We start from the raw sequence: 18,576 nt of genomic DNA on the forward strand, positions 1-18,576 counted from the left end.
TTTATTTATAGTAGTAATAAAATGAGTTTACTTATTTGCTTATTTTTTCTCGTTTTTATATATCGTTGCTTCCCTCGTGACGCTCGTGACGCGTGGGCTGGGCGGAAGTGACGAGTCACCAATTACTTAAACCATGTTGTTGCAACAAGACGGTCTTTGAGAGCAATATTTCGTGCATTTCGGCACATTCAATGTCGCACTCTGTCTGAGTTGTTTTCCATGAAACCCACTGTCGCTGTGGCATTTAAAAAAAACTTTAACATTAATCCAAAAACTGTTACAGACAAAGCGCACCGTCGGATGATCCTCAGCTAAACCCGCCAGATAGGTCAGGCTGTCAATGTGACACCGTTGCGGAAAGCAGGAGAAGGAAAACTTCCGCATTTAAAACTATTCTTTCAAAATAAAATAAAAACCAATGTGGTCTAGTCGAGCGTCTTTTATAGTGAAAATATTTGACCGGATTCTGTATCGTTGTTGTAGTTACTTGACAACAAATCTACTCTAAATCCATGTGATGCATGTGTCTGGAGTGCAGCCGACAGACAGTTCATGGTGTTGAGCGGGCTGTCTTCTTGTTGCCACAGTAGACGCAGTCTCTGGTCGGTATGTGACACAGTTTACTGCTAAATTATTATTTCTTCCTTTCTACCAACTAAACGGATGCGAAGCGCTTCTTCTGATGTAGCGTTAGCAGCTCGCGAGCTCATCTGGACCTCAGTCAGTAATCCCAAAAAATCAACTGGTAAGTAATGTTAGCTTGAATTTAATGGAAACAACCACGGTACGGACACTTTCCTCACACACAACTGGTAAAACACAGTCTCGAGGGAAGAGGGTTAATTGTTAACAAGCTTGTCAGTTAACTTAGCCTTGTAAGCGAGGTCAAATTGTGAAAAAATAGCCTGCTACAAATAGCTAACGCAGATAGCCAAACTGTCTGACTCATCATCGCATTGCAGCTAACGTGATTTGTTTACCACCTGGAAGCTATACATTCAAACCAATTTCTCTCATAACCACATTATGTATATTGGTCGCCTTTGCTGACACAAAGCCCACTCATTGTGTAGCTATAAGTTGAGAAGTAAAGTCGAAGGTACACTTCTTCTAATGTTACACAAACAGGTCTGTACTGTCCTTTACTGTGCCGTGCCTTGCTGGGCGGTGTTCACGAACTCGCAGATTAAAACAACTGTAGGACGTGATTTTCAGGTTATGCTCTCTCCTCCTTTTGTATCGCCTTAGTAACGTTAATTTCTTTCCCCGACCACCTCAGGATGCTGACAGTCACCTGGGTGGGGCTGACGCGGATGACAGTACACGTGAGCGGTGCCCACGGATAAAGCAAGCCCGCACAGAATCAGTCTTTAAAAAAAAGAAAGGTCGGGCGGACCCTATAGATAAAGCCATGACTAAGCCCGAGTCGAAGAAAAGCAGCGTGGCGGCGATCAGCGCCTCGGGAAAGTGCGCCACAGCCGCATCCGCCGGCGAGCAGGTCAAGGACGAGCCGGTCAGTCTGGATCAGAGCCAATCCCCAATCAAAGCCGGTGTGATGAAGCAAAGCTCCAGGGAGTGCCTGCTGCACCGGAGGAACACGGAATGCGAAGTATATGACGACGGGACCAACACCTTTTTCTGGTGAGTGCCCTCTGTCTCTCTCTGTTGCAATGTCAACAATACTACATGTCAAATAGGCTACAGAACGCTGCAGCACCTGAACGTGATGCTGTTGTATTTTTGATCAGTGACCAAATAAAATACTTCAAATGTATAGTTCCAAAGAGAGAAAAGGCATGAGTTTAAGTAGGGAACACGGGGCGTGATATAATAGGTTTCAAGGTGAACTGAAAGACAGAGCTCAGTTGACCTTCTTTACTAACAATAAAACTACTGTCTGACTCTGACCTTCCATAATGTTCAAACATAAAGTAATATGTTTGAACAACATTGTCTCAGTTTAAGGCGGCTTTCATTTGTTTTGGTGAATTGTTCAAATGGCATTGAGGAATCACCATGGGCTTATTGCTCCACAAGGTGTGAGTTTTAAAGGTGTTCCGCTAACGTCTGCCGGGCTGTCATGGATGCTGCTTACATTGCACATCCAAGCTCAGTGCTTGTTGATGACAAGCCAGTAGCTAATATCCCAGCATGCACCTTCAGCAGAAAGAGAACCAAAGACAGAACAGATGCTTTGGTCATGCGGTAAACTGGAGTAACGAATTCTGTATTGCCCACTGACACACACATACACACACACACACAGTCAATGTGATGACGTGCAGGATGCAGGTGGCGCGATGTGAGGGCATGACGCCAGTCTGGAAAAGTGACATTCTCTTCTGCAGCCCGCGCTTTAATAAATATAACTACTTTTGCTCTTCAGCCTGTGTCGCTCCAGGAATATTTAAGCCCGAGTAGGTGTTTTTGTGTGGTAAACATCAGGCACTAAGATTATACTAAGCTATCCAATATATTTGGCAGCGCAGGAGACTGGTTCTCCCAGACAGAAACCTTAATGAGAATTTGTTCAACACTGTGTCACCAGAGACATTCAGGGTTTCCTGTTATTCTAATACTGTAGGCCTTAATAGGAACAAGGATGCGGAGATACCTTTGTCTTTTCATGTAAAGATCAAAGTACAAGCATCCTGCTGTGTGTAGAGGGATTTGTAATACATGACCACCCCATTTATAAAAAAATGGGTAGACCAGATACAAGAAACACCGCTTGGTTTATGCAGTATCATTCAACCGCACTGCAAACTGCAACCTTCAAAGTGACCATGAAGTTGAATACATTTGCTGTACAATACATACTGGACATTATAAATCCTATTGGAGATTAGGTTTTACACAGGGTTGATGTATTAAACTGGTGCACATAATAAACTGGCTACTGTGTGTGTAGTCGCACAACAAGATGCAATATGAAGATATGGCATTGGAAGTTTATGAGGCTATCCCAGTTTAGGCTCTGCTTGTGATTTGTGTGAGTGTCGTTAAGGAATTTGGCCTCGCACTGGTTGGATGGTGGATTGGAACACCCAGTTTGTTCTAATGGAGTGCTGGGTAATGGCTTTATGAAGCTGTTTACCTTGTGGTCAACAAGGAAACTTGTGGCCGCAGTGAATAATGATACATCCTGGATATTACGGGCTAACATTGCATATATAAACCTATACTACAAAGAAAGGGGGAGAGTACATGTGACTGAAAATGTGTAGCATCTTATTCCTTCCTGTCATACGCAATCTAATATTTACATTCAGCAATTTATTCTAGTGACGCAAACAGCTACCTCAACTTTAACCACGATAGGCAGTTTTTAAGAGCTGATTTACAGAAGCACATTGCTGTGTGTGTCTGTATGTTGATGGTGGTTGTGGGTAACCATGTGACATCCAACCTGCCTTATTAACACACGGACTGGGGAATTTATATTATCTGTGAGAAAAGAGGAATAGCTCGGACAGACCTTTTATAGAACTCAGCCTGATGAAGCAAAACATTTTTGCTGGCACAACACTTCTGAATTTTCCATAAATAGCATCGCTGCCCACACATTTAGAGTTGGAACAGATGTCTTAGAGTGTTTTTTTTTGCATTTTGACTAATGGCAATATCTTGGGAAAAGTTTTATTTTTTATATATTTCTAGAGAAGAAGAAACTGGAAAGAAAACTGGGCTTTTACTTTTTTTTTAATGTTGACTAAGAGTCACAAGGCCAGTGAAGCTGTGATTCATACCAAACTGAGATCAGGGAAACCAGAGGGTGCTGCGGTCAATTCCATTAGATTCACAATCGAGTGTGCTGTATTAAATTAGGTCACATTTTTTTAGCCCAATGAAGTCACAAATTGTATTTGGTAAGCTCATTTTGACCCTCCAGTCGGTCTGAAGACAACATTAGCGAATCTTTCTAGATGTGCTCTTTCTGTTTGTTTCATCTGGATGCTCTATATACCTCAGTGCTTTTCACTCCCGTGTGTTTTGTGGTTGTCAAGCGAGGGAGAAGTCATGCCCTCCCTTGTGTCTCCTGCATAACAGGTTGGATAAGGAGGTGGAGAGAGTATGCTAATTATACCTGGTGGCGTGCTGTCTCTGTGATTCAGACTCTGAGCCAGCAGCCTGGCAGGTGGGCGAGAGACGTTCTTGAGTTTGACAGGTGACATCATTGGCCCCAATGTAAAGATAAGCTTTTTCAAACCATACTTTAAAGGTGAAGTCTACCACTCTGGAGAGTGCTTGTTGTCAACATCGGTTAATATCTATCTCCTTTCGATCCGCATGCTGATCGTACTGTGTGTGCACTGACAAAATAATCCAGTATTCAACATGTTCTGTAAACTGATATGTAAACAAAGAGGGTCCAACGTAGCTACCAACATGCCCATTAACCGTGCCTAGGCTGTGTATTAACAACACTGGATATTTTTTCCAGCACACACACAGTAAGGACTGGTAGCGGATCGTGAGGAGATATTCACTGATTTTGACAACAACAAAATGAGGTTTTAACAACAAGCATTCTCCAGAATCTCTGATTGCATATTTTTAATGGCAATCTTAAATACCCCTAACTAATCATACTGGTGGTGTTCTCTCTTTTTATAACCGGTAGAGGCCATTGTCTGTGTAGCAGCTATAGACTGATAGGGCTAATACCTCTGTGCCATTGACCTCGATTTGAGGTCCCAAAACGATTAAATAAAAAGCATAAAAAGAGCCACACTTTTGCAATTTTTTACTTAATGGTGCACATTGTCATATCATTAGTTTAATTTACTCTGCTGGCTGCTGTTAACTTACTTCACAATGATCCTCACAATACAGTGGAAGTGTCTCACAACACTGTTTGGTCTCAGTGTTTTAAACTGAGCTCATTGGAGTGTTTTGAGTGTGTTTTACAAGGGCTTGGATCTGCCCCGATCCTGACGGTATAATTGTAAGAAATATTGTCTGATTCTAATGATCAATATGAGCTTGCCAAGTATGCCATTGAACATTTAACTGATATCCCAATCAATTATCTTGGAAGTTTGTCCTGGTCGACTTTCCAAATACAATTCACGTGCCTTTAGGTTACTCATTCCATACAGTATGTCCTGGTGACTGATACCAGTATGGGTTAAATACAACTTTGCCCCTTGAGTTGAGATACATCCTACAGATAGCATGGATGTATAGATTACATGTTAAACTGTCATACAACACAGGCCAAAGTCTGTTACCCGCCAAAGGGTGGTATGGGAAGAAAACGTTGAACTGACTTGTACAATCTAAACCTCATTTTGGCTTTGCAGGTTGCACACCCTTTTTGAAACTATCTCTACATGGAGTAAGCCAGGTTTCCAACTGAAACATATTTGTTTTATCTCAACACCACTCCCTTTATTTACTTTGACTTTCAGAAACAAAGCTTTGCAGTCACTGGTATACTGGTAGTAATCAATCACCAATGTGTTCTCAGCTCAAAAAGTGCATTAATTATACTGAAAGTTCTGCTTCAAGTGGCTTTTAGAAAGCGCCTGTTGATTTAAAAAAAATAAAAATGTTATACAAATGTTAATGTCTCTCTCTCCCTCTCTCTGTGCAGGCGAGCCCATACTGTGACTGTGCTGTTCATTCTCACCTGTGCTCTAGTCTACGTCACGCTGTTGGAAGAGACGCCCCAGGACACCACCTACAACACTAAGAGGTCAGTGGGCTGCACTCACCACCTGCAAGCCAACATCCTCAAGGATTAAGCAGGCTGCCCAATTGTTTTTTACTTGATGTTTTTTTTATTTCAAACTCAGTGGCAATATCTGTGTCGGAGTTTAATTTGAAGAATTCAAGAAAGGGCAAGCACAAGCAAGCTGCAAAATAGGACACATGAGTGTGTGTTTGTGACAGAGACAATGAGTGATTGTGGGTTGTGTGTACATTGCTGTTTGCTTGTGATTTTGGGTCTTAACAGGATTTGCTGCTGTCAGCGCGGTCCTGCTCTTCGAAATTAAGACCCTAGAGCTTCTTCCTGGCAGCAGAGCACACACACACACACACACACACTGAAACATTGTCATCTGAGCTAATTGGTTTCTCTTATTAGTTCACACACGTACCCTCACTTTGACACATAATTGTGCTCTCTGAATCACATTCACACATTCACTTTCTCACCTACACACACACACACACACTCACAATTAATCACACCCACACACACCATACACACGCACACTAATACAACCCCACTCATTGGAACACAAGCTGAGATCTTGTGTGTCCAGTTGCTAAGGTTCCCCTGTATTTCCAGAGCATGCCTTGCCCTCCTGGCCTTGTCTCCTGGTTTTGTCAACACAGCGATTAAAGGCATCTCAGCCTGACAGCAGCGGGTTCAGATTGGCCTCATTTCTCTTGGTAAACACAGTGGGAATCATAATATGGAGTAAAAGTTCATGGTCAGCTGTTGAAACAGGCATCTTGATTCAAGTGGATTCAGCATTTCAGGAGACTGCTTGTTTTCAATCACTTTGTCATAAAAATTCAACAGTATACCATACGTTTAAATCATTATTATAATTTTTTGTAATTGTTCCTTTGTAGGGGGATTGTGGCAAGCATCTTGGTGTTCCTCTGTTTTGGAGTGACACAGGCCAAAGATGGGCCCTTCACCAGACCACATCCAGGTAAGAAGATCATAAACATAGAAAATAAACATTCTCATTTGATCTCGATTTCTCAGTTTAAGGGCAAGATTTTATATCTTCCAAATGGCTGGTATCTCACTCAAATAAACGCTGTCTAGTTTCAGAAAAGGGGGCAAACATTTTGTGCACTGGGAAATTTGAAAAAGGTCAAACTATTGCAGAGCTGTTTCATTCCACTCTGAGTCATGTCCAGAGTATGTCAATATGTATCAACTTTCATAATGGAAAATGTGAAACGGCATCTGTGAAAGGCCTCCACAGCATGAAAGAAGTGCTTGTTTACAAACTGAAATATTAAAATGATATCTGCCATTACAGCAATAGACAGGAACTCTATGCTGTTTATATAGTATGCTATTATCAGGAGAAGCCCAGATGTTGAGCCTGACTTTGTAATGGTGCATTGAATGTGTCTCCATCCGTTTCCCATGTAGAGAGGTAAGAGCACCTACAGTAAGAGCAGTTTACCACTAATGCAATCATAAGCAACATTTAACATTTTGGGCGACTGTGGCTCAGGTGGTTAAGCTGGTTGGCCAATGATCCTAGGGTTGGCGGTTCGATGACTGCTGTATGTTTGAGGTGGTGGTCGGAGGGGCCGATGGCGCTGAATGGCAGCCTCGCTTCTGTCAGTCTGCCCCAGGGCAGCTGTGGCTACTATGGTAGTTTACCACCACCGGTATGACTGTGTGTGAACGAATTGTCTGGAACCCTGTAAAGCGCTTTGAGTATCATGAAAGGCGCTATATAAATCCAAGCAATTAATTAATTAAGAATCTCATGTTGGCTTCTAACAGTATGTGAAGTGCCTACGGTCAATACACACAATGGATAGCTGAATGTACTTGTCAAAATTAAGGAGACGATCTGAGTAAATGCAGAGTTATGGTCAAAACAGGTGGGCCGTTTTCCTGGCATGGGTCAGGGCCAATCAAATCTCTCGGATAAGGAATGAAACGTCAACAAACAAACGAGTCCACACAGGGTGGATTTCATCACGTCAAGTTGTTGACATCCCTCCTGGCTTTTAGCAGTAATATTAAAAAGGGCTGTAGTGTTCACTGAATAGTTTACACATGGTAATAATTCACTGCATTTGGCAGGCAGTCCCCCAGGCCAGCTGAACCCATAAACAGCTCCCACAGTTTAAATGAAGAAATGCATAGATAATACAAAAATTGTTCCTCAGTGTCTTTATTTCTTCTAGCGTAGCTTCCAAATCACTTACACTTCAATGCATTCATTAGCCGCAATTTTATATTCAGTTACTGTTGTAACTTAACACCAATTTCTGAAGATAGTGGCGATTACCATGGCACCTGTAAATTATTTCCATTTGTTTTCTAGTAACTTTGGAAAGGTCAAACTATTGCAGAGCTGTGTAATGTATGATGTATGATGACCCGGCCCCTCTGATGCAGAAGTATTTCCAGTTTCCAGTTGTTAGTATTTAAATTGATGGTAAGAGCATCAACTAGCAGCTTTAGATAAAGACCGTGAAGCTTATGTTAGCTGGTGACTAACACACAAGTCAAGCTGTGTGCACAGCGTGCCATTTGGTTTCTGTTTTAATACTTAATGAGTCGCCCATCATTAGTGCTTTTTCATTAGAACTCTTCAGCTTATTCTAACTTGCTTGTTATGAGAGCATCAGCTATGTATCCAACATCTGATACTCCCTATAAAGGGCTGTGTCTATTTAAACCACACAGTTTCTAAAAGTAGTTTGCAGGTTAGGGTATTTACCAGTTCACTCATGCAGAAGACTGGTCTGGTCTATCGCACAATATGTTTCCCACCAACTCTGGAGGGAGAGGAAGGAAGGAAGGAAGCAAACAGGGTGTGGAGGTAACATGGAGACGCGCACTGACTGTGAGTTGTCGCTTATTGGAGGCGTGAAGAGTCCAGGCAAGAATTTGGCCAGCTGTTGTTGCATTATTTGTGCCCTCTCGCCCCCTCCTTCTGTGGAGAGAGAAACACAAGGGTGTGTGTGTGTGTCTCTGTGTCTCTGTTTGTATTGGGCGAGTGTCTCTTGCTCCCTGACCTGTTGAGTAAGCCAAGTTGGTTGTGTTGTTGTTTTTGCATTTTTGCAGATTGTTATGCAACTCCACACATTTATATCCTGGGAAAAGACCCACAGGAACTTTCAGATTTACAACCTCATCGAAATGCAACCACAAACTGAGTTCATACATCGTTTCACAATAAAGGACATAAACAGTGACAGATTCATTTGAACCTTTGTTGGGGAATGTATTACAATGTGCAGGCTTGAGAGCTTTACACTTTTACCGTAGTTATTATTAGTGTTTCCACTTAAAACAAACTTAAACTTAAAAGTAAAAAAAAAAAAAATCTACTGATTAATCTAAACATAAATCGAAACCAGATTATCTCTGACCAAATGTTGTGACAAGAGAGAGTGAGAGACATACCGGTAATCAAAATAAAGCATGAATCAGATTATATTAGGACTTCATATTTCGTACATAATCTTTCTTCTGCCCCTTTAAACGACATACTGTAGTCGTATTAATACCCAGATGTCATTCAAATGTTTTCTTTGTAATACATGTCATTATTTGCTATAAATTCACCCTAACTTCTTCTCTCTCTCTGTCTCTCTCTATCTCTCACTCTGTCTCTCTCTCTCTCTCTGTCTCTCTCTCTCTCTGTCTCTCTCTCTCTCTCTGCAGCTTACTGGCGGTTCTGGCTTTGCGTCACTGTCGTCTACGAGCTGTTCCTCATCTTCATCCTGTTCCAGGTTGGTGCTCTGATAATATCGGTTCCTTCACAGACTGAAGCAAATTTAAACATTCAGTGCAGAAGAAAACCAATATAGCAACCAATCACATAAAGTAACTGACTGCTGGCCGCTCTCACTTGTTTTTTTTTTATTGAACCATTTTGGTAAGTCAGTATCTACCTTTCAGAACAAAGCAGCAGAACTTCTGTGATGAACATGTCCATTTACTGATGTTAACATTGACCGTTGGATAAGGTTATGTCCAAACACCAAAGCAAATGTTACATCCTGAAAAATATTGTGGTGAAGCTCCTGAAGGCATCTCACTACCAATCCAAAATATGGTCCAAAATCCACTTTTTCTGCTGTGATCCGCTTTCATCTGGAACCCTGGAATCCTCTTATCTCTTACCCAGTTTAATTAAAATGTCATCACTGAGCCAGACCCTTTTGAAACAGCACTACTTTAAAGCTGGAAAACTGTGTCTATCAGTCTAATTTTAATCCCACAACATTTTTTTTTTAATACTTAAGCCATCTACCTTCTCATGCAAAGAACATTTCAATTGGAGCTTAGTTAAAGCCTTCATTGAAATATTGTAATATCATCAAGTAGGAATATATTTATGTTTTTATCAGTTAAGAAAAAAAATAAAATAAACAATAGCAAAGGTCATGTGGAGAGTTTCTGATTTCACAAATTAAATGTGAACGGTTGGAACAGAGATACATTGATGACAATATGATTTATTACAGCAGTTGTCTATTTGAAAACACATTGCATATTTTGTTTTTTTCTTTGATACTCAGTGGTGGAAAAAGTCAAATTGCAACATAGACATTTCGGTCTCAATATGGCTCTGAATCTCCATATTAGCAGCTACTTTACAGGGAGAATAAGCACTGACGGTTTTCTGTTAACTTCTCTTCACCCCGTTATCCAGACGGTGCACGATGGACGGCAGTTCATGAAGTACATCGACCCAAAGCTCGGCGTAGCGCTGCCTGAGCGCGCCTATGGAGGAAACTGCCTCATGTACGACCCAGCTAACACCACAGACCCCTTCCACAACATCTGGGTGAGAAGAGTTCACTGTATGTCACACTCATATTTTGAAAATGCAGTTTATTTCACACACTCAGACTAAAACACTGAAGACTGCCTGCCTGGTAAGTAACAAGTCATCTTACAGAAACTTACATTTCTGACTCGAGCCGTTATTCATATTGTGGTAATATTCCGCCTACATTACATATAATAGGAAAATTACACAAATCTTATATAATGTGTCATTCTCAAGTCTCTTTTCCTCATCCATAGCTTGATACTAGTTTTCTCCCTTCCATGTCTCTCTTTCTCCTTTGCTCTCTCTCAAACACAAAAACACAGTTATTGTGGTTGTGTGTCTGGTGCAGATTATAGCCTGTGACAGTAGAACCTTTCACCCCCGTGGAGACAGTCTGCTGCTGCCATGACCTACTGTAGACCCAGTCTCCACTGTTGGCCTGATTTCAGTCCCACAGAGTGGGTCAAACCACCACTTTCTCAAATTACAGAAAATCTATGTAAAAAGCCTATTTGAAAAATGACAAATTTTGACCAGATATTAAATAACTTGGTAGAACGTATAACACAAATGCTTAATGGTTGTTCGTTTAAAAAAAAAAAGATGAATGAGGAGAATTTGTTGTTCCATTAACATGTTGTTTTTCTCTCTACAGGACAAGATGGATGGCTTTGTTCCAGCTCACTTCCTGGGATGGTATATCAAGGTTGGTGTTGTGTAGGCTGACCACGACTGTACTCCTGTGTGCACTGTAACCCTAATGACTGGCTTCAATTGCATTGTTCACGTCCATGGAGAGTTTAAAGAACGGCCGGTACAAACTCATATGCTCCTGACATATTGGGATAAAACCTATAATGTATTTGCAAATAAAGAATCAGGTTTGCTATGAGGCTACCATTGTTACTCATGATCTGATCGGTCTTCTCTGTAACACACTGACCACCAGGGTTTTCACTCTGCTGTCGTATGGAACATATTGAGTTAACAACAGTATTCTCCGTTGCATTTATATGGAAAACATTACGTTTCCTCCTATGCTATCTTGCTGTCTTCCTATGCATTTATATGGAAAACATTACGTTTCCTCCTATGCTATCTTGCTGTCTTCCTATCACTCCAGACCTTTCTGAATCCTTTCCTCCTACTCACCGTCACCCCTCTGCCTTCCTTTCCTCCTCAGACTCTGGTGATTCGTGATTGGTGGATGTGTATGATCATCAGCGTCATGTTTGAGTTCCTGGAATACAGCTTGGAGCACCAGTTACCTAACTTCTCAGAGTGCTGGTGGGACCATGTACGTATACAAATAAACCCCGCTCGTCTCCTGTGCTTACCTAAGAACAAGTGTGTGTCCTCAAGACAAATGAGATGTCAAAAGTTCTACATCTGATAGGCTTTTCAGCATATAAAAGAATGAAATACATAAACAGGAATTTGATACATTGTCATACTAATAATATTGTGAAGATAATGATTAAGAAAATAGTCAAAAGATACAAAAAATGTCAGCTGTATCTCGACTAAAGAAGAGTTTTTTTTCTTTTTTTTTTAAAGATTTTTTTTGGCATTTTCAAGCTTTATTAGATAGTACACAGTTGAAATGGGGAGACGGGGAGAGAGAGGGGGGATGACATGCAGTAAAGTTCCATGGGTCGGATTCGAACCCGCGACCACTGCAATGAAGACCGGAGCCAATATGGTACATGCTCTATCCACTACGCCACCGGAGCGCCACAGAAGAGTTATTTTTTAGTTGTTATGGACGAAATAGATTAATTTGGCACGTTCTCAGAATGGTGCACAATATGATAATGCTCCAGTGAAGAAACGCCAATGAAGTAAATGTGACTCCAGAAGTGTTTCTAAAAATGAGTCAACATTAGATGGTGAGTCTTGTGATTAACGGTGACAACAGCCATCGCCTGGTGGTTGTGAGACAGACTTGTACAAGATGTAGTATAGCTTAGCTGTATAAGTTGAAGAATAAATCAAATCAAAACGGTTGCAGGATATTGTTGACTAGCTGCAGACAATAGGGTGCAGTAAACAAGGGCGTATAACAATTTTTCAATAGGCCAATCATCCTGCTCGTTGAGGAAACGTTCTGATTTTGTAATATCCTGGTTCTAAATGACAGCTGGTTCAGTATTAAAACTCTTTCATTTTAGTTATCCAGATTTATGATGAGCAATTAAGTGGTCATTTGTTTGCATGGGAAGAACCTTTTGTTATACCATTGGGGAAACTGGGCTGCAACACAAGTGACAGCAGGGGAAATCATATCAACATAATTAGAAAGCTATAAAGAAACATAATAGAAAACCCATTCATATCATCGTTTTTATGACTGTTTCTCTCTCTGTAGTGGATCATGGATGTGTTGGTGTGTAACAGTCTGGGGATCTACTGTGGCATGAAGACCCTGGCCTGGTTGTCTATGAAGCCCTACCAGTGGCAGGGCCTGTGGAACATTCCTACATACAAGTACGACTGAACACTGAGAACTGCTGCCTTTCTAAAGCAGGGTTTGATTGATTCATTCATTGAAAACTACAAATCACAACAACTAAATGCAATTTAAAAAATATATATATATAATAACTCATTCACACTCTAATGTGTGACAGATATAAGGCATAGTGTTCATGTTTAGAAAATGTGGACTAGTAGATAAAGTAATTCAGGTGATTGGCATTGTCCCTTTAATGACGGAAGTACCAGCATTGCTGTGTTAGAAATGTCTGTATGTTTACCTCTAACCGTATCTCTGCCATGTCTCTCCCAGGGGGAAGATAAAGCGTATAGCATTCCAGTTCACACCGTACAGCTGGGTGAAGTTTGAGTGGAAGCCTGCTTCAAACCTTCGGCGCTGGCTTGCTGTGTTGGGCATCATCTTTATGGTGAGAAATGTATTTAAGTAATAACTGTAGTTCTCAAGCAATCAGTTGATTGACAGGAAATGTATCAATGACTATCAAGATCATCTGCTGTGTTTTTTAAATGTGTTTGAATTCTTAGTTTCATTTTCTAAACAATGGCTATACAGTATAATAGCTAGGCTAATATGTAGCTATTTAGTTACATGGGTTCCATCATTCATAATTTGTAATATATTTTATAGAATAATTCATCCATTTCTATTGATGAACTTACAATGTCTGTAGTAGCACTGGGGCATAAGTGACTCTCAGTGCTCCTAAATGAAGATGTGTGTTCTTGTATCTCCCATTGTAGTTCCTCCTGGCAGAGCTGAACACTTTCTACCTGAAGTTTGTCCTGTGGATGCCTCCTGAACACTGCCTGGTGCTGCTGCGGCTCGTCTTCTTTGTCAACGTGGGCGGCGTGGCCATGAGGGAGATCTACGACTTCATGGATGACCCGTGAGTAGCAGCAGACTGGATGTGGCTTCATAGGTCCATCACATGTACAAATACAGTGAATAACACTGTATTGAATACGCATTCATAAAAAATACTTTTGCTGTGTTAGGGAATCTATGGACGCTTTTCATAGATTGATAGATAGATGGATGGATCTATCCTGTACAGGGGCATTTGGCTGACAGTTACGGCATATGGATATTCAGACAGTTGTATTTGCAGTTCAGTGCTAAGAGAGATAGCATCAAATAACTGCATGCTTATGCCTATTTTGCAGGACATTTTAACAAGGATGACAGAAACTGGAACTCTCTTTAGTGTACATTTATTTTCTCTCTTTACACATGACTCTTGGTCACATATCATCAACAATCAACATTTCAAACAATTCAGAAGGTCCCTATATAATCCCCACCCCCGCTAATCAGTTCATCAGTTCATTGACAATTGTCTGTGTGACATGACGTCACCACTAAGGTGCGCTTCTTTTGAGCACCTTTAAAGCTGCAACAGCCTACATGTACCAGTATGCATTGCATGTGAGGCGGTTGTTGTCAAACTCATTTCCGTGTCATGCCACACAACAAGTAGCCCATCCCACAGGTACAAGACACTAATTTAATACATCTCAAAGTCTGTAGTTAGTTTGAAAATGTTTTTTTTATTTTTATTTTTATACAGTGGATAGGCTTAGGACAAAATATTCTAAAGTACAAACATTACCAATCAGCTCTACATTACGAATTGGCTGCCAGCTGTTTTGTCTTATCTGACAGATTTAACTGTGCTGCTGCTTTTAAGGAACCTACACAGTAGCTATTGTTATTTTATGTATATCCAGAGTATTGTGTCCAAAGCTTTTCATGCATTTTCTACTATGATATAATGTGTATTTTGGTATTGCCCACATCACAATCCAATTATTATTTTCTGTAACAACACCTCTTGTGCAATTTTCCCATCAGGAAGTTCCACAGAAAGCTTGGGCAGCAGGCGTGGCTGGTGGCAGCCATCACAGTGACAGAGTTCCTCATAGTGGTGAAGTACGACCCCAAAACCATCATGCTGCCCATCCCCTTCGTGGTCATGCAGAGCTGGTTCTTAGGAATGGCTATCATCGCCTGCTGGACCCTCTGGCGCTTCTTCATACGGTAAGAAGCATGGGTTACTGGGCAGGCGACCAAGCTACTATAGACTTAGTAAAAAAAAAAAACTGTTCTCATTCAGGATACAAAATGGCTGTATAATTATTAAATGGTTGATAATACTATATTCGCCTGAATAGATAAAATTAAAAAAATTAGCTGGGGCAGAACTATTCCCGAAGCAATTTTTTATTTTTTTTTGTATTAATATTGTGTCTCCTTTCCTTTCCGTCTCCTCACAGTGACATCACACTGCGTTACAAAGAGACTCGTCGAATCAAACAGGAAGTGCCCACAGACCGGGACCGCTCCCTCGGCAACGGTAACACAGCAACCCCGTCTGGGCGGAGCAAACTGAACGGCAGCTCGGAGACGTTGCGCCACCGGAAGTCCTGAAGGGGGGGGGAACGTGTGTCGTAACGGGACCGGTGGAGAAAGGATAACATTCGATTAGGGGAAAAACTACAAGACTGAAGGAGAAAAGTCAAACACAAAAAGGAAGAGGAAAAAAAACGGATGGACCGTGCATTTGCTGCGTAGACAGTTTTTTTTTTTTTGTTTTTGCCTACATCGACCAAGTCATTCAACAGAGGCAAAGGGGTTGGAAGGGGCGATTTTCATTCGGTGCATTGTCTAGTTGTTGTCTTACTACAGGGATTTACCTCATTGTATTTTTTTTTTTTTAAGAACGTTCAGGGGAATGACACACAGAGATCAGGATACATTTTGGTGTTATTTATACATTACTTTGGGTCAAAGAGAGGGATGCTAAAGGGAGAGAGGGAGGGATATAGGTGAACAGGGACGTGGATAGATTCAACAAAATCAGAACAGCGGATTCCATTTTCTCAGCGGCACAGGTGACAAACATCAGGAACATGTCGGCCATTGTGAATCGGCTTCATTCATTGCCGGTGAGGAAAAGGAGTTTTTGGATGAGTTTCTGTAAGCAACTGATGTTCAGTATCAACCTAGGATTGTGGGCAAAACACTTAAAATGGAGCTTGGGTAATAAGGATAGGCTTCTGTTATGTTCGGTTAAAAAAACTTTACTATACTGTAGTCTTTAGAACTATTTTCTTAGCATAACACATGGTTTACAAGTGGGAGACAATATTGGCTTTTTCATATACAGTTCTGGGTTCTCATTCCTTCCATATGATGAACGTTGAGGTCAAGTCTGTCGAGAACAAAATAAGTACCGTACTCTAAGTATTTACCTGCTGATATATTACACATGATACATGGGATTTAGTTTTGGGTGATTTTCTTTTTGTCATGACTATTTAATTATTTAGGTTAAATCAATTATGAACACTAGATTATACCCAAGTTATTTTGAAATGAAATGAGGTACGAAGAAATCTGCATCACTCTAATGAACACACTACATGACAATCACACTGATGGGGAGCTGTGGGGACACGTTGGCTCCTATATACAGTACAGTAACAAATGGCAGAGATCACAATGTTTTCTCCACTGTTAACAGGACTGTAGATAAGGCCAGGGCTCGTCCAGTCGCATCAGAACGTGAATTTAATGTCTGATTCCTTTTATGCCAAATGTTTATTTTATTTTATTTACCTCTTCTGTTTTGTTAAACTGTCATGTTCTGTCTGTGGAAGAAGTTGAAACAGAATATAAACAACTATGTTAAGTGGAGGGAAAAGACTGTTAAGATTTGGTTTTTGGAAGAGAACCAACCTTTTGCAGCTCTGTGGGGTGCGCCATATTGCACATGCAACAAGCCAAAGCTTAAGATTTCCTTCTTGCTAAAGCCATAAATGCCACCCAGACCCAACACAGCACAACTCGAATATTTTCATTTAAACTGAAGCAGAGTCGTCCCAAAGCCAGCTGCGCGATCGTGCATGTCAGCTCCCAATTTTCTTTGTTACAAAAAAGGAAGTTGTCACCTGGAAGTCAAATCAATGAAAACCAAATGTTTCTTTGCAGTTGAAAATTGCAAACCTCAAACCTTCAACGTCAACTCTCTTATTTCTGCAACATGGAATGTGTCTCAGTGCAAACGTGGAATCATTGAAGTAATTTTGAAGTTTGTTGTCGGTTGCATGGTTATTAACGATGAGTCGATCCATTAATTAGTTGGCTGCACTATTTTGATAAATTTATTTCAATTTTCTTCAAGCTAAAATGACAAACAATCCTGCTTACTTATGTGATAGTAAACTCAATATCTTTGGCTTTTTGGGAAACAACCATTCATTCATCCACTTAAAGACAAAAACGATGGATAAATTAGTCAGAAATAGTCAATAATGAAGATAATCGTTAGCCTTAGTTAGATGTTCTTGACGTTTATTATGATAGAAATATAAGCTTTACGTGAAAACTCGATCAAACTGAAAAAATTTAAAAAATGATTGTGTTCCAGTCTGACTGGATATTGACTGACTGTTCCCAAAAAAAGTCCCAGAGAAAGCTTTATTGTTCTGGTCTTGTGGCTGTTGGAGAAACAGTTGTCATTTTTCCGTGTGTTACACATTTCGTCCTGCTGTTTAACGACTGATAGGGATTTTCCTGTAAATGCAATCCAGCAGTCTGCTATTCAAAGGAGAGCGTCTGCTCATGTATCGGTTCATTTAGCCATAAACACTAAACTGAAAGTCATTTTTATGCGTATCCAGGCTGCAACTGTTTAAAATGTATACCCTCTGTTTTTTGAATATAGAAATTGCTGTGCAAATTCAAAACCCTAAAAACGACATTTAGCTGAAATGTAGAAGTTTGTACTGTGCTGTGCTAATTCAGTCGCCTGTGAACTTGATAGAAGTTCGAGAAGAGTTTTTTTTTTTCTCCCTTTGTTAGGCAAAAGCTTTTAGGACGTGGGCCGATCGATTCACTGTGTACCCGTGTCCATGCCTCGGATTGGCCCAAGACTTTAAACCAACCAAATTCATGAATATGCACATCAGCTCTGAAATCACAAAATAGTGAAATCAGAAACTGTACTCATACATGAGCTGTGGAACAAAATTGCAAACGCTATTCTAAAAGAACAAAGGGTGTGTTTGAGGGGTTCGGTGTGTAGTTTCGCTCACAGCCACACGAGGGCGGTATATGTTCTCACTGTGTGCCCTTGATGATGATCATTCGCAACTTGCTGTAATAGCCATTTTCAACATGGTTTGTTAGTGTAAATGTGAACATGTTTAAGATCATTAAAAACTGAAATATGCTGCTGCACCACATCATTTTATAATGTTTTCAATAAAAATCTACTGAAAACCTGAATTTAGTCTGCTTGATATTTTAGCAAATTGCATTACAAACAGCATTTCATTTGTTGTGGTTATGTGAAAGTACAAATATTCTGCATTGAATATTAATACTAGTGACTAACATTCTCGCCTCAGGCAAAAGCTCGCTGTTTCTGTTTTTTTCCTAACAGAAGCTATGACTGGTTGGTGTAGGCTACGTTTTGTCACCACACAAATATTCCACTGATAAAACTAACAGGTTGGACAAGTACATCAAGAATAATGAGGTCATCATAAAAACATGGAACCCTGCTTT

At 40.5% G+C, this 18,576-nt stretch overlaps 1 protein-coding gene across 1 annotated transcript; it reads left to right on the top strand.

Moving 5' to 3' along the window:
- The first annotated feature begins 531 nt into the window (after positions 1–531).
- On the top strand, positions 532–18,286 carry ptdss2 (phosphatidylserine synthase 2). Its single transcript, XM_080028316.1, has 13 exons — positions 532–745; positions 1,280–1,641; positions 5,600–5,701; positions 6,592–6,674; positions 9,392–9,459; positions 10,386–10,520; positions 11,164–11,214; positions 11,692–11,805; positions 12,877–12,995; positions 13,297–13,411; positions 13,746–13,891; positions 14,857–15,042; positions 15,279–18,286. Exons 2-13 carry the CDS (start codon positions 1,412–1,414, stop codon positions 15,430–15,432), a joined length of 1,503 nt encoding a protein of 500 aa, XP_079884442.1. The 5' UTR covers positions 532–745; positions 1,280–1,411; the 3' UTR covers positions 15,433–18,286.
- Positions 18,287–18,576: the final 290 nt, after the last annotated feature.

The sequence above is a fragment of the Ammodytes marinus genome (assembly GCF_949987685.1).
Source record: "Ammodytes marinus genome assembly, chromosome: 5".
Lineage (NCBI taxonomy): Eukaryota > Metazoa > Chordata > Actinopteri > Uranoscopiformes > Ammodytidae > Ammodytes > Ammodytes marinus.

Excerpts from the sequence above, each read along its gene's own strand:
- ptdss2 (XM_080028316.1), top strand. The coding sequence starts at position 1,412 with ATGACTAAGCCCGAGTCGAAGAAAAGCAGCGTGGCGGCGATCAGCGCC. Across the intron at positions 5,702-6,591 it reads ACCACCTACAACACTAAGAG|GGGGATTGTGGCAAGCATCT; the intron begins GTCAGTGGGCTG and ends GTTCCTTTGTAG. Across the intron at positions 11,215-11,691 it reads TCCTGGGATGGTATATCAAG|ACTCTGGTGATTCGTGATTG; the intron begins GTTGGTGTTGTG and ends TTTCCTCCTCAG.